The sequence below is a fragment of the Paralichthys olivaceus genome, chromosome 15 (genome assembly GCF_024713975.1).
Source record: "Paralichthys olivaceus isolate ysfri-2021 chromosome 15, ASM2471397v2, whole genome shotgun sequence".
NCBI classification, from domain to species: Eukaryota; Metazoa; Chordata; class Actinopteri; order Pleuronectiformes; family Paralichthyidae; genus Paralichthys; species Paralichthys olivaceus.
The window spans coordinates 6,389,295-6,401,522 of NC_091107.1; the positions used below are offsets into that span (position 1 = coordinate 6,389,295).

The following is a 12,228-nucleotide window of genomic DNA, read 5'->3' on the forward strand; positions in this document are numbered from 1 at the left end:
TTCTTTTTGTTTTGATCATTTCTGCGTCTGTCACATGTTAGAAATGTCATCAACATGCCCTCTAGCTCTCGGTAATTCCTTAGGAGAATCTCCTGCATTCTCTGGAGATTGTATCTGGGGGCTGGCTGGAGAAACTCCTGACAAAGTCCAGACCCTCTCACTTGGACATTAGCGTTCTCGCCGGAGAGTGTCCGGAGATTCTGCGTAGTTCAGTGAATGTCTGAAAGCAGCTTAGAGACCATGAAGTGTTCAACTTGCACAACTTCTAAGCAGTAGCCTATTGTACATATTGATCATAAGCGTCCTCTTAAGAGAGGGACACTTTTCATGCATCACGTTAACTTACGCAGTCTACAGCAGCTTATCAGACTAACTTAGGCCTATTTATCTTATTTATAAAGGGACAGCTATACAGTAAAGGTACATCCGAATTTCTGGTGCTGGAATACAATCGGTAAATCAGTGCAGCCTCTAAAACATGTGCAATAGTCTCCATTCAGGACGCCCTGCAGGGAGAACAAGGTATTTCTGCGGATGAAGTGAAGCAAGGGAGCTGACATGTTTCGTCGGAGTGCCATGTTCGTGCAAGCAGGTGACTCTGGAGCAGGCTGTCATGTTTCATCATCGACCTCATGGGATAAGTTACCGACCCTGTCTTCGTGAGCAGTGGTGGATCTCTGGAAATAGCACTTGTGTGTATCATTTGACACGAGGTCAGTTCATCAGTGAAGGGGCTAAAGAGGAAGAGACAAAGTCTAACCATGCATGTGATTGTTGTAGACATAGGAAACCAACCAAAACGTGAATAAAAAGGTCAAATAAAAAATTGGTGAGTTAGCAGTGTTCTTTACGTCAGTGCTATTCACTGTCACTGTCAGAGAATGTTGACTTCATGCAGCACCGTGCCAGGCGTTAAACACAGGAAGTGGATCCCTGTTGTGTTTTGTGAAAGGAAATAAAGTACATTTGGTGTGTGTGTGTGTGTGTGTGTGTGTGTGTGTGTGTGTGTGTGTGTGTGTGTGTGTGTGTGTGTGTGTGTGTGTGTGTGTGTGTGTGTGTGTGAGAGAGCTCTCCCTGACTCATAGTCTGAACTATCTTAAGATCGTCACCAGCTTTGCGCTCATCAAATAAAGTAAGAGACTATTTCTCATCCACCTGATTTTTTTGTTGGGAAGAGTGAAATACATGCAGAGAGCAAAGGTGTTAATCGAATCAGGTTTGTGTTTAACAAACCGTGGAAATTAATGATCGACCTTTGAAGTCAGTGTCTCTCTTCGGCCCAGAGCTCATCAAGCCTGTTGCCTAAAGGGTCTGAGTTATGATCACAAGGATTTTGGAGGCAAGTCAAACGTTAAAGTCTGAGGAAGAAAAATAGGAAGAAGGTGTGTGTGTGTGTGTGTGTGTGTGTGTGTTTGTACATTTTGATTATTTCTTAACCACTTTCAAAAGGCTGCAGGTTTACACTTGCTTTTAGGGTTTTTAGGATTAGGTTACAGTTAGGATAAGGATTAATGTTGTGATAGTTAAAGTCAGGGGGCCAGTTGGGATTTGTGGTTAGGTTAAGGTTTCAGGAGTATGTATGCGTGTGTTTATCACAATTCACCTTTTCTCTTTATCCTGTAAATCATACACATGATCGATACCCCTGGTTTATCACAGTGAGGAGAAAACATCATCATTTACAGTGGTAGACTTGATGAACAACTAAGAAGACAGAAACAGAGCACTCCCTGAAGACCAGCTATTAATAGACATTTCTGTTCACCACCCAATTATAATCAAAGATACATGCAAATTCAGATGGAGGGAGGGAGGGATGGATGGATGGATGGATGGATGGATAAATGGATTGTCCGTAACGGCCGTGCAGGGGTGTGTGAGTGGTGTGTGATAGATAAAGCAAAGAATATAGTATTGTGTATTGTGTGAATGTAGGAATGTTATTTGTGGAGTAAAACGTTTTGAGTTTTCCATTAGACTACAAAGCACCATGTAAACACAGTCCATCAGTTTACATGAAAAACAGATATTTCATTATCTTTTCTTTGTTATATTCACAATCTCACTCCAACCTGTCTTTGACTGCACGTCCTCCATCTTTCCTTTGTGTTCAACTGTTGGCGTTTTCTGTCTTCAGGGGATTCTGGGAAATAAATAAAGAAGCAGAAACACAATGTTCAGATGCTGATCAAAAAAGACTGAATTTGCCTTTCAAAGCAGTCAGGCCTCAACTCTTCATTCTCCCGTGCACTTCATTCTGTTTCCCCCCACGTCTTTGTTCCTCTTTTTATTTCGCTGTGTTCTCCCACGACGTTTGTCACAGACTTCCTCTCTGACCTACACTCTCTCCCTCTGACTGTTCCCCTCTTTCGCTCCTCTTCATCCAGGTAAATGACTTTATCCAGCTGAGTGACTTTGTAAGGAAGCAGGGACGGGTTTAAGCTGAGCCTAGCAAAAGGGAAGAGCAGCGAAAAGGAAGATAAAGAAAAGGGGGAGTAGAGAAAAGAGTTCATTAGAGTCCTATAGTTAGGACACCCTGTGTCCTTCCCTTGTTCAATAAGATGACTCATCCTCTTGCTCTATATATGAACATTTGGCTAAATCCCAACTTCCAACCAAGGGGGAGTTCAAACGTGAAAATATTATCTTTATTGTGAAACAGCTGCTGCTCTGGAAGAATTCAATCACATCAGAGCATCTGCACCTCAGATCACTTTTTAAAATTTTCTCCACCTTTCCTCCCGAGCGACACTTTCAGCATGATGTGCTGTTTAAGGTCTCACAGCCCATCAACCTCTGATTGAATAATATTGTCACTAAGGTTGTGGGGCTGTGTGAAACCACTCTGGGTGCAGTCACACATAAACAACGGTAAGTAAATGTTGACGGCCTTCCCGGGTGGAACCGGTGTCTTGGGCCGCAAGAAGTTCATGATGTGATGTATGAGGATGAGTTTGTTCGTGTTGCAGTTTGTGCTGATTATGGGTTATTGATCGCTGGATGTGCGTCTCCTGCTGCCTGGAGATAAGAGAAAAGATTTGGCAGGGAGAGGACATGGAGAACTGTGGCTGTGCAGGAGGGAGCTGAAAGTCAAGAAACATTTTGAACTAAACTTTAACTGTAATGTCAGCAGCATAAAAAAAGTTTAAAAAAATGCATTCTTGCTTCTGGTATCATTGTCCTACACAAAACCAGTGAGCAGAACTTTTAATGCTCTCTTTCAACTTTAAAACATAAATCATGAGCACGCTGCCGCAGCAATTAGGAATTTATTGCAGGTCATATTCATTGTTAACAAAAATGGTGTTGGACAGACGGAGAGAGCAGCTGTTAATTTGAATTAAAAGGGACATGGAGGACACTTCACAAGGACTGAATCATTTGACGTTGCTTTGTTGTCTCCTCTGAGTCACGGAACGCACCGCAGCTATGTGCGTCACACGAGCAGCCGCATACAGACTGAAGGGACAAGGAGTACAGGACTCTGAAATTAAATGTAACCTCCACTGATCACACTCACGAACATCAATCAAACATTAGAAATGCATTTTACGGATGGTTTATTAGAGTGATGGATTTCTAACTGTGCTGGAAATCAAACTTTGGTACTTTTTTTGACATTGAAATGTTTTTTCAAAAACTGCACTTTGTCTTCTTTGATCCAGTTGACATAAATATTGATACGTTTTAAAAATCAATAATATATCAGCAAATGATATTTCTTACATGAACACATGATGATAAAATAACCTTTATTATGATCTAATTTGTTTTTATTAGCTCAGCCAAGGAATTTATGTTTTCACTCCTGTCCCCTTCTTATTTGTCAGCAGGATTGTATAAAATTACTCTGATTTACGTTTAAGTCAAAATGTTATCAAAAAATATTGCTTTGTTTTAACTCTGAAACTCAGATATCGTGTTTCCACTCCTGAAAATGTTGAAACACTATGTACACTTGTATATCATCACTTTATATCCTAGGATAGGACAGAGGAAATAATGAAAGATCAGAATGCATCCTGGGTAAATACGCTCCTCGAGTGTCCACCATTGTTCACTGACTCCCTAAGCTCATGAAAGGGGTCGATCACACAGGCATCCACTCGAGATGTGACCTGAGGTTTCCGAGAGTCGGCTCGTCATTTACAGTAAGACGTGACAGGGATTCCCACAAGAGGAGGAGCTGGAGGAAATGTCAGAGAGGACGTGGCTGAAACACACACACACACACACACACATACACACTCACACACAGTTTGCCGTATGACAACCACCATGTTTACTTCAAATTGTTTTCGTCCATTTCCACTGTGTAGACTGGTGGGTCTTAATGAGTTCTAGCAGGTTCTAATGAGATTAATTAAGCTTGAATTTGAACAGTCAAAGGTTTGTTTGTTACAGAAAAGCTCATTAACCAGTAATTAACTGGTAATGTCATCACACATGGAGCTCATTACAAAGACTCCCAGGAGTTAAAAAGGCACAAGTCTTTTGTCTGAGGTCACCATGTCCTACTTGATGATAAACACACCCTCAGGGAATTCTGTGCATTTGTTCCATCATAACATGATAATCTGGACTCTTTCCTTACATCCAAAGCTTCCACACAGGAAGATAAATCTGTATATAGGAGTAAAGGAATATTTCTCCAGTCAATATTTCTGTTTTCTGTCGACTGTGTTGTTATTACAAACCATGGGAACCAATGTGCTTCAGTCTGACACTGTGAACGTTTGTCTGGTCTCTGAGCTCAAAGGCCACGAGGGGTTCGATCAGGAGCATGGGCCAGTGCCACGGGTCGATCGGCCTCTGACCATGAGAGCGGATTTCTGTCTTAACAAGCAGTACTACAGATCTATACACTAATTAAGACCACTGACCCGCCTGTCAATTACCAAAAAGAAATAGTCAGCATTGTACAGTGTGAGAAAGATGTAGCGAGGAACTTCTGACCTTAATCTCTCAGAGGACAAACTTCATTACATGTTGATTAACAGTGTAAATGCAAAGGTGTGTCTCAGACAGTTTCCATCATTCTTGGATTGCGACCTCTAAAACGGAGGACTTGCACCTTAAACCATTCCCGGCTGCAACTGTTTATGTGTTTGTGAGTCATGACTGAAATGTTAAGACTATGATTTGATCTGTAAGAGTAAAAGAAAAGGTGTATTGTATTGTATAAATGTTTCCCCAGTAGACAGTGCTGTGATGCCTACACTGCTGTAAAACCTTGTTAAGGATAACTATGCTTCTCTGTGCATCACAGAAAGATTTTCTGATGATCTTACCGGTAATGTCATTTCTTAAAAGCCTCGTCCACAGCAGTTTTACAGGTTGTTTCCCATGGTACTGGATATCCGCTGCTGAGAGGCTCTTAATTAAGCTTTTACTGGCTGGACCGTCCTGTCAAGGACAAGAGGGAAGAACAAGTGGAAATAACTCCATCAATAACTGAATGAATAATTACTTGGTATGAGTATTAGCTGTGCTTTTTTTGTGCCAAGCTCATTTTGGCAAAAGAAAAAACTAACACTTTCTGTGGCTCCTGTTTGAATCCTGCATGATATGAATATGATGCTGAAATCAATTTAAAAAACAATTAATATTGGTTTGCAAATTATTAATACTTTCAATAAGTTATATCTTCACCCTTTTCTTCTTCTTCCATGTTGGTTAATTGGTTGGTTGGCCGGTTGGGTAGGTGGTTGGTTGGGTGGGTGATTGGTTAGTTGGTTGGGTAGGTGGGTGATTGGTTAGTTGGTTGGGTAGGTGGTTGGTTAGTTGGTTGGGTAGGTGGGTGTTTGGTTGGTTGTTGGTTGGGTGGGTGGTTGGGTAGGTAGGTGGTTGGTTAGTTGGTTGGGTAGGTGGTTGGTTAGTTGGTTGTTGGTTGGGTGGGTGGTTGGGTAGGTAGGTGGTTGGTTAGTTGGTTGGGTAGGTGGGTGTTTGGTTGGTTGTTGGTTGGGTGGGTGGTTGGTTAGTTGGTTGGGTAGGTGGGTGTTTGGTTGGTTGTTGGTTGGGTGGGTGGTTGGGTAGGTAGGTGGTTGGTTAGTTGGTTGGGTAGGTGGTTGGTTAGTTGGTTGGGTAGGTGGGTGTTTGGTTGGTTGTTGGTTGGGTGGGTGGTTGGGTAGGTGGGTGATTGGTTAGTTGGTTGGGTAGGTGGTTGGTTAGTTGGTTGGGTAGGTGGGTGTTTGGTTGGTTGTTGTGCTCAGGATTATGCATAAAAAACTAAAGAACAGATTTCCACAAATCTTGGTAGAAGTCTATGAGTGTGTGCAATTTAGTGCACATTCTAATCAACTACTAGATCCGGCGGACTGATGGCAGAGGTGTGCGTGCCATCTGAGGATTTCATGCCCTGACCTTTCTGGTGGAAAGTGTTTTTGGATTTTACTTTTTAGAATAGATACAATCACTTATTTTTGGCATCTGTTTTAAGTTCACCAAAACAAGTAAAACGTAAAATATACATCATTATGTTTTGAGGGAATATTTTCCTCCGATCCCTCCCCTAACCTCCTCTGGGGTTCAGGGATGAGCACCCAGTCAGTGCAGCCATAGAATAGTAATAATTTGTTGTTACTCTATGTTCGCCTTAGTTTAGGACATATAAGCCAGATCATTATCATTTATTTATGAACCCATGAATCGTATTAAAACATAATCAAAGAAGATTCTCTTGTTTTGATGAGGGAAAATTCTCATTTAATCGTATACGCTTGTTTCTCAACAGAACTATCCAGCTCCACTTGTCTTGCTTTGATTGTAAAACATTTACTCATCTCTTTGGTGTAATTGACAAAAGTGCACCACAGTGGCTTCAGTTTAATTACAGTTTAACACAAAAACACATTCCAACACACTGGTTTTCCCTTTTTTATTACTGAACCATTCAGATGCCGTATGACAATTACTCATCCACATGACTTTGAAGCGTTAAGTGCTCATTAAATCTGGCTCTCATTAATCACACCACCATCTACTGTAGCTCTGCTAATTAGCCGCCAGTGACCGTGAGCAGTGTTTGTCTGTGATGGGCAGCGTCTCACTCAAACGGGTGTAGAGGAAAAAAAGTGCAGAGTCTGCAGTTTGAATATTTCATGTTGTCCTTCACTGAAGAGGAGCTGCTTATCATCACACCCACCTCCGTTACCTCAGGGAAAACAGCATCCGTTCTGACAACCTGTCCGTCAACGTCTGAGCTTTTTCTGCTCGGTGCAGTCTGAAGTCAACCTGAGTTTTAATATGCAACCTCAGTCACTGTGCAACACCATCACTGCTTCTACCCTCCAATGTGTGTGAGATGTTCTGTAAAGCACATGTGCACATATACCCAAGAATGTTAATTGTGACAGAACACTGACCTCTTCTGGATCCTGCACATGTTATCATCAAACTGAAGGAGCTCTGACATCATGTTTTCTGGAGAGGATCAGTACAACCTATATCACTCTGTGTGCACATGAATGCACACTAAATTTTTGCAGCATCCAATTTTATGATATCTAGTGTTGAAATTGCATGTTGCAGTTGAACACCCCTCACCTCAACCGCCCCTTCCAAAAGTGGAAAAGAACCTGTGGTAGCCTTTAGTTGTCATAAAAACTTGTCTGGACTGATGTAAAAAAAACATGGCGGCCTCCGTAAAGAGGGTCCCCTCGATGTAAATATAAAGTATTGGAATATAAAGGGCCTTTTCTGGGGTAAAGAAAACTACAATTCATACAATTTAGATGAAATGAACTAGATAAAACATCATGAGGAGTAATCTCCATTAAATATCTGCCAATAGTTCCCTTTCACCTAAATCTTATACACTGGACCTTTAAAATATGTCAACCACTGCCTCCCTGTAGTTTTTTTGGCAGCTGCAACATTTCAGTTGGTTTTCCATGTTCAGGTGTGTAGTGTTAGCCAAGCCTTTTCCTAAATAACCCTTGGGATCAATAAAGTAACTATCTATCTACTATGCACCGCCTGCAGCACACTATATTCACTTATTCTAGTTTTTATGTTGCCTGAAAAGTCAAGTTTGTGCTCAACTGTTTCACAAAAGAACTATTCTCAGAGTTTCTATCCAAGCTCCCGAAACTTCAAAACCAATTTTCTTCTCCGTTCATGTCAGTTGGAGGAGGTTTTGCTTCATTAGGAGCCTCCTGGCCACTCATCTATCGTCAACCAACAACCTACATAAATCAAAGTCCAGCCTTTATCCTCATGATTTGATTCTGTCCCTCATTATAAGTTGGACAAGGTCAGTCAACTAAAATATGGCTTGAACATACGATAGAGTTGCATTGCAGGGAACGCATAGAACATTAATGCTGTGATTATTCATGGCCTTGTCTTAGAAGTACATATATTCAGTCTAATCTGGCAATCTGACACTTTCATGACTGACTCATCGGAATTTATAACAAAAATTCATTTTATCATTAAACTAGACCTACTGTCTCCAGGTCAGAAGCATTTGTTTCAGGGGGTGCACCAGAGCTTCTTCTTCGTCTCTCTCCCAATTGGGAGATAACAGGTGCATATAATCAATCTGGATTTTCAAAATAAGCCCCCCCCCCCATAGCAACAGGATGTTATCAGGAAATGTGTAAAGAACCTTGATTTTCAAAATAAGCCCCCCCATATTGAGCGGTTCATATATCAGCCGATCAACATCCAATACTGTTTCTGAAAGCTCATAAACACCTCACTTGGTATATGTTGTATTCCAAACATCATTACAAGGAGATCTTTTAAAGTTGTCTAGGAATGTTCGGATGTTGCACAAAAGTAACTTCTCCATGTTTTATGAGTCGTCAGCACAGTCTCCAGCCTCTGCTTCTGCAGAACTTTGTCTATTCAGCAAAGAACTGTGCAAACAATCTGAAGTTTAATGGCACCTGAAGTTCAGTGTTTGTCACACTTAACCCTCCAATTAAAGAGAAGTGACTTCAGAGAGGGTATCAGGGGTGTGGGGGGGCTGCAGCCCTTTAGAGAAGGTTATAATTGCGAATCTCCTAATGGATGCAGATGAGATTAATTAGGCTTAAGTCTAAACAGTTAAAGGTTTGTTTGTTACATTCAAGGTCATTAACCAGCATCCTTTGGTAATGACATCACAAATAAGGCTCATTAGCAGGTTCCCAGGAGTCAGAAAGGCAGCGGAGAATCCTTTTGTCTGGGGTCACCATGTCCTATGTGGGTGTTAATAGTCCCCACGGGAAAACTGTTCATTGCCAATGTCATTATGTTAAGTCGTTGAGTCACTTTATACACTTCAAGTTTATGCAAAGTTTGGTGGGGTCTTTTGTTGGTGTTGTTTTTGCACTTCTTTCTCACTTGTACTCAGACTATTTGCAATTGGATAACGGGTCCGAACTGGGTCAAGATGTGACAATAGTACCAGCATCTCAGACCAAAACAAATCATCATCCATCGAAACCTCATTCCTCAGTTCCTGTTGTAATCAAGGTGTGCCAGCCATACAACTACACTGTCTACAAGTGTTGCAAAAACCAAGTAAAGTAATAGTATTAGTTATACATTGTATTTATTAGTGCATTTCACAACACTCAAGGTCACCTTACTAGGCAGAGATAAAAACAGAACATAAAAACCAATGTATCAAAAAGATCAATACAATTAACAGTGAGTGAAACATTATGCAACATATCAAACTGAATATGCCAAATTAAAAATATTTTGCTGTTGAGATAATAAGTTGAAGTGCTTAGTTTCAGAAACACAATCATTAGAAGTTTGTTTGGGCGACTCTCAGCGGATCAATCTTTTATTTCGTCCTTGTTATTCTTAATTAGAAGGTTGAATGTTACCTCGGGAGAGAAGTGAGGGGGGTATATTTTCTACTGAGGTCAGGTCAGACGTGCAGACAGTCAGTGGCTGCTACTGATGGTGTCAGCATCATATGGAGTCCTACTGTGCACAGTGATCTGCAACAGACCAGGTGCAGCAACAGTAAACTTGTATTTTGTCCTGTGTTCAAATGAATCATTATAATACAGAATGAGAAACAATGTTTTCTTAATGCACATGTTTAAAGGTTTGTTTTGATGTATGTGATTGGAAAGACTAATGCAGTCGGTGATAAGATGTCATGTTTTCCTCTCGTTCAGACTTGAGACATTTCACACTGTGTGGTCCAGAGGAGGAGCTCAACTATGTCTCTTGTAAATGACTCTGGCATCATTCATCCTCCAGGATTCTATATCATCGGATTCCAGACGTTTCCCTACATCAGTGTCTTCATCATCTTTATGGCGTTTGTCTATTTAGTCACAGTCGTGTTCAATTTGTTATTGATGTGCATAATTGCTCTTGACCACAACTTACACACCCCAAAGTTTTTAGCAGTCGTCAACCTTGCGGTAATTGATGTGATGTTGAACACGAGCACGATTCCCAGCATGATTAAGACGTTCTTGGTTAAGGACAACTTTGTTCCCTTCAACCTCTGTCTGCTGCAAATGTTTGTGCACTATTTCAGTGGATCTCTGGAGTCTTATGCGCTCGCTATACTTGCCTATGACAGGTTGATTGCAATTTGTTTCCCTCTGCGTCAGAACATTTTAAACACACGGGCAATAATGTTTTGCATTGTTGGTGTGACTTGGGTTTACAACGTGGGATTGCTTACATACAGCACAGTGATCATGACTCGACTGTCTTTCTGCAGATCTGTCAGAGTGTTCAGCTACTTCTGTGACTATGCGCCGGTGTTTAGACTCGCCTGCAATGATATCTCACTGCAGTGGTCCGCAGCTTCAGCTTCTTTGTTCAATCTGTTAGGCCCCTTCACTTTCATTCTTCTGTCCTACATCAGCATCATTGTGACTGTGTTCAAGATGAAGTCAGTGAGCAGCAGGATGAAGGCTCTCACCACTTGCATTGAGCACCTCATTCTTGTGGGTATATTTTTTGTTCCTATTTTCAGCATTTTCTTAATTGGGCTCTTTCTAGGATCTGTTGATCCAGACCAGCGAGTGCTCAGCATGTCGCTCGCCTATTGTCTCCCCCCCTGCATTAATCCCATTGTCTACTCATTGAAAACAAAGGAGATCAAAACCAGAATCGTGGCATTGGTGTGGAGAGTGAAAATAAACCCTTGACATCTTCATTTCAATCCTGAATCAACGAGAAGAGAAGAGAGAGAGAAGAGAGAGAGAAGAGAAAGAGAAGAGACACTTTTCTGAGCCTTGTTTTTGAAATTTTCTATTGATTATCTAACTCGTCAGCATGTGGAACGGATAGAGATGAAAATCTTATGATTCAATTTTCAGAATATTGTTTTTTTAAATGTTCTGTTATTACATTGACACTTGGCAAATGTATGAATAAAATACATGTCCCAGGTCATTTTTAACACTATCGTTCTTTCTGTAGCCAACACTTTAAATTGAACATGATGTGATGAAACATAAAGTGCAGTTATTGTGTTTAACTGTGGTACTTGCAGAGATTTTAAGTCTATGTGCTGTTTGTTGTTCCTCATCAGAAATGCAGTTTGTTAATTAAGTTAAGGTCGATCTGAAGGTTCATTTCACCTCACTGAGGACACAGGCCTCCAGGCCTTAACTTAAATGTATTGTTCTTCATGTTCTGTAAAACTGAGTAAATAAAGACTATGATACAGTGTGAGACAGTAAACCGTCCTTTGTGTTATTATACTCAAATGTAAGCTGTACCTGTAGAAAAAGGTAATTGCATTTCTATAAACTCAGGATTGATGGATGAAGATAAACTGTTTGGATAGGAACACTTTGTTTGTTCATTTTGGTGCAGCGCTCCAGGAGAATGAGGAATAATTCACATGTATTATTGAATGTTCCTCTTCATGAAGTGACACAGAGACTAAAATGAAATAACATCTATATTTAAAGACACTTGCCTAAAAACGAATCTATAACAACCAGCGGATAATTAGGTTTAAAGTCTGAATGGATGTTGGTGTTTTAAGGTCTTTGAGAAGCTTATAATTTATAAAACAAAGCAGAAACTGCTGGTTTGAGCTTAAACATCTCATTTGGTAAAAAAGAAAAAAAAAGGAGTAACCAGAGGAAATTTGCCTTCATCTTCAAACTCTTAAAAAGTATAGGTGTTACTTCAAGTAAATTGCAGCCTCTCAAAAACAAAAACACTCAATCTACTTGTTTTTATCACCAGTGGGTACAACTGAGATTAATTAGCCTGAAGTTTATACAGTAAAAGATTTGTTTG

At 40.6% G+C, this 12,228-nt stretch overlaps 1 protein-coding gene across 1 annotated transcript; it reads left to right on the plus strand.

The window, feature by feature from the left end:
- Positions 1-9,706: 9,706 nt before the first annotated feature.
- LOC138404827 (olfactory receptor 1M1-like) lies at positions 9,707-12,019 on the plus strand. The gene has a single exon (XM_069509928.1). It carries the CDS (start codon positions 10,173-10,175, stop codon positions 11,118-11,120), a length of 948 nt encoding a protein of 315 aa, XP_069366029.1. The 5' UTR covers positions 9,707-10,172; the 3' UTR covers positions 11,121-12,019.
- Positions 12,020-12,228: the final 209 nt, after the last annotated feature.

What these genes read in the sequence shown, in the direction of transcription:
- LOC138404827 (XM_069509928.1), top strand. Translation starts at nt 10,173, where the DNA reads ATGTCTCTTGTAAATGACTCTGGCATCATTCATCCTCCAGGATTCTAT.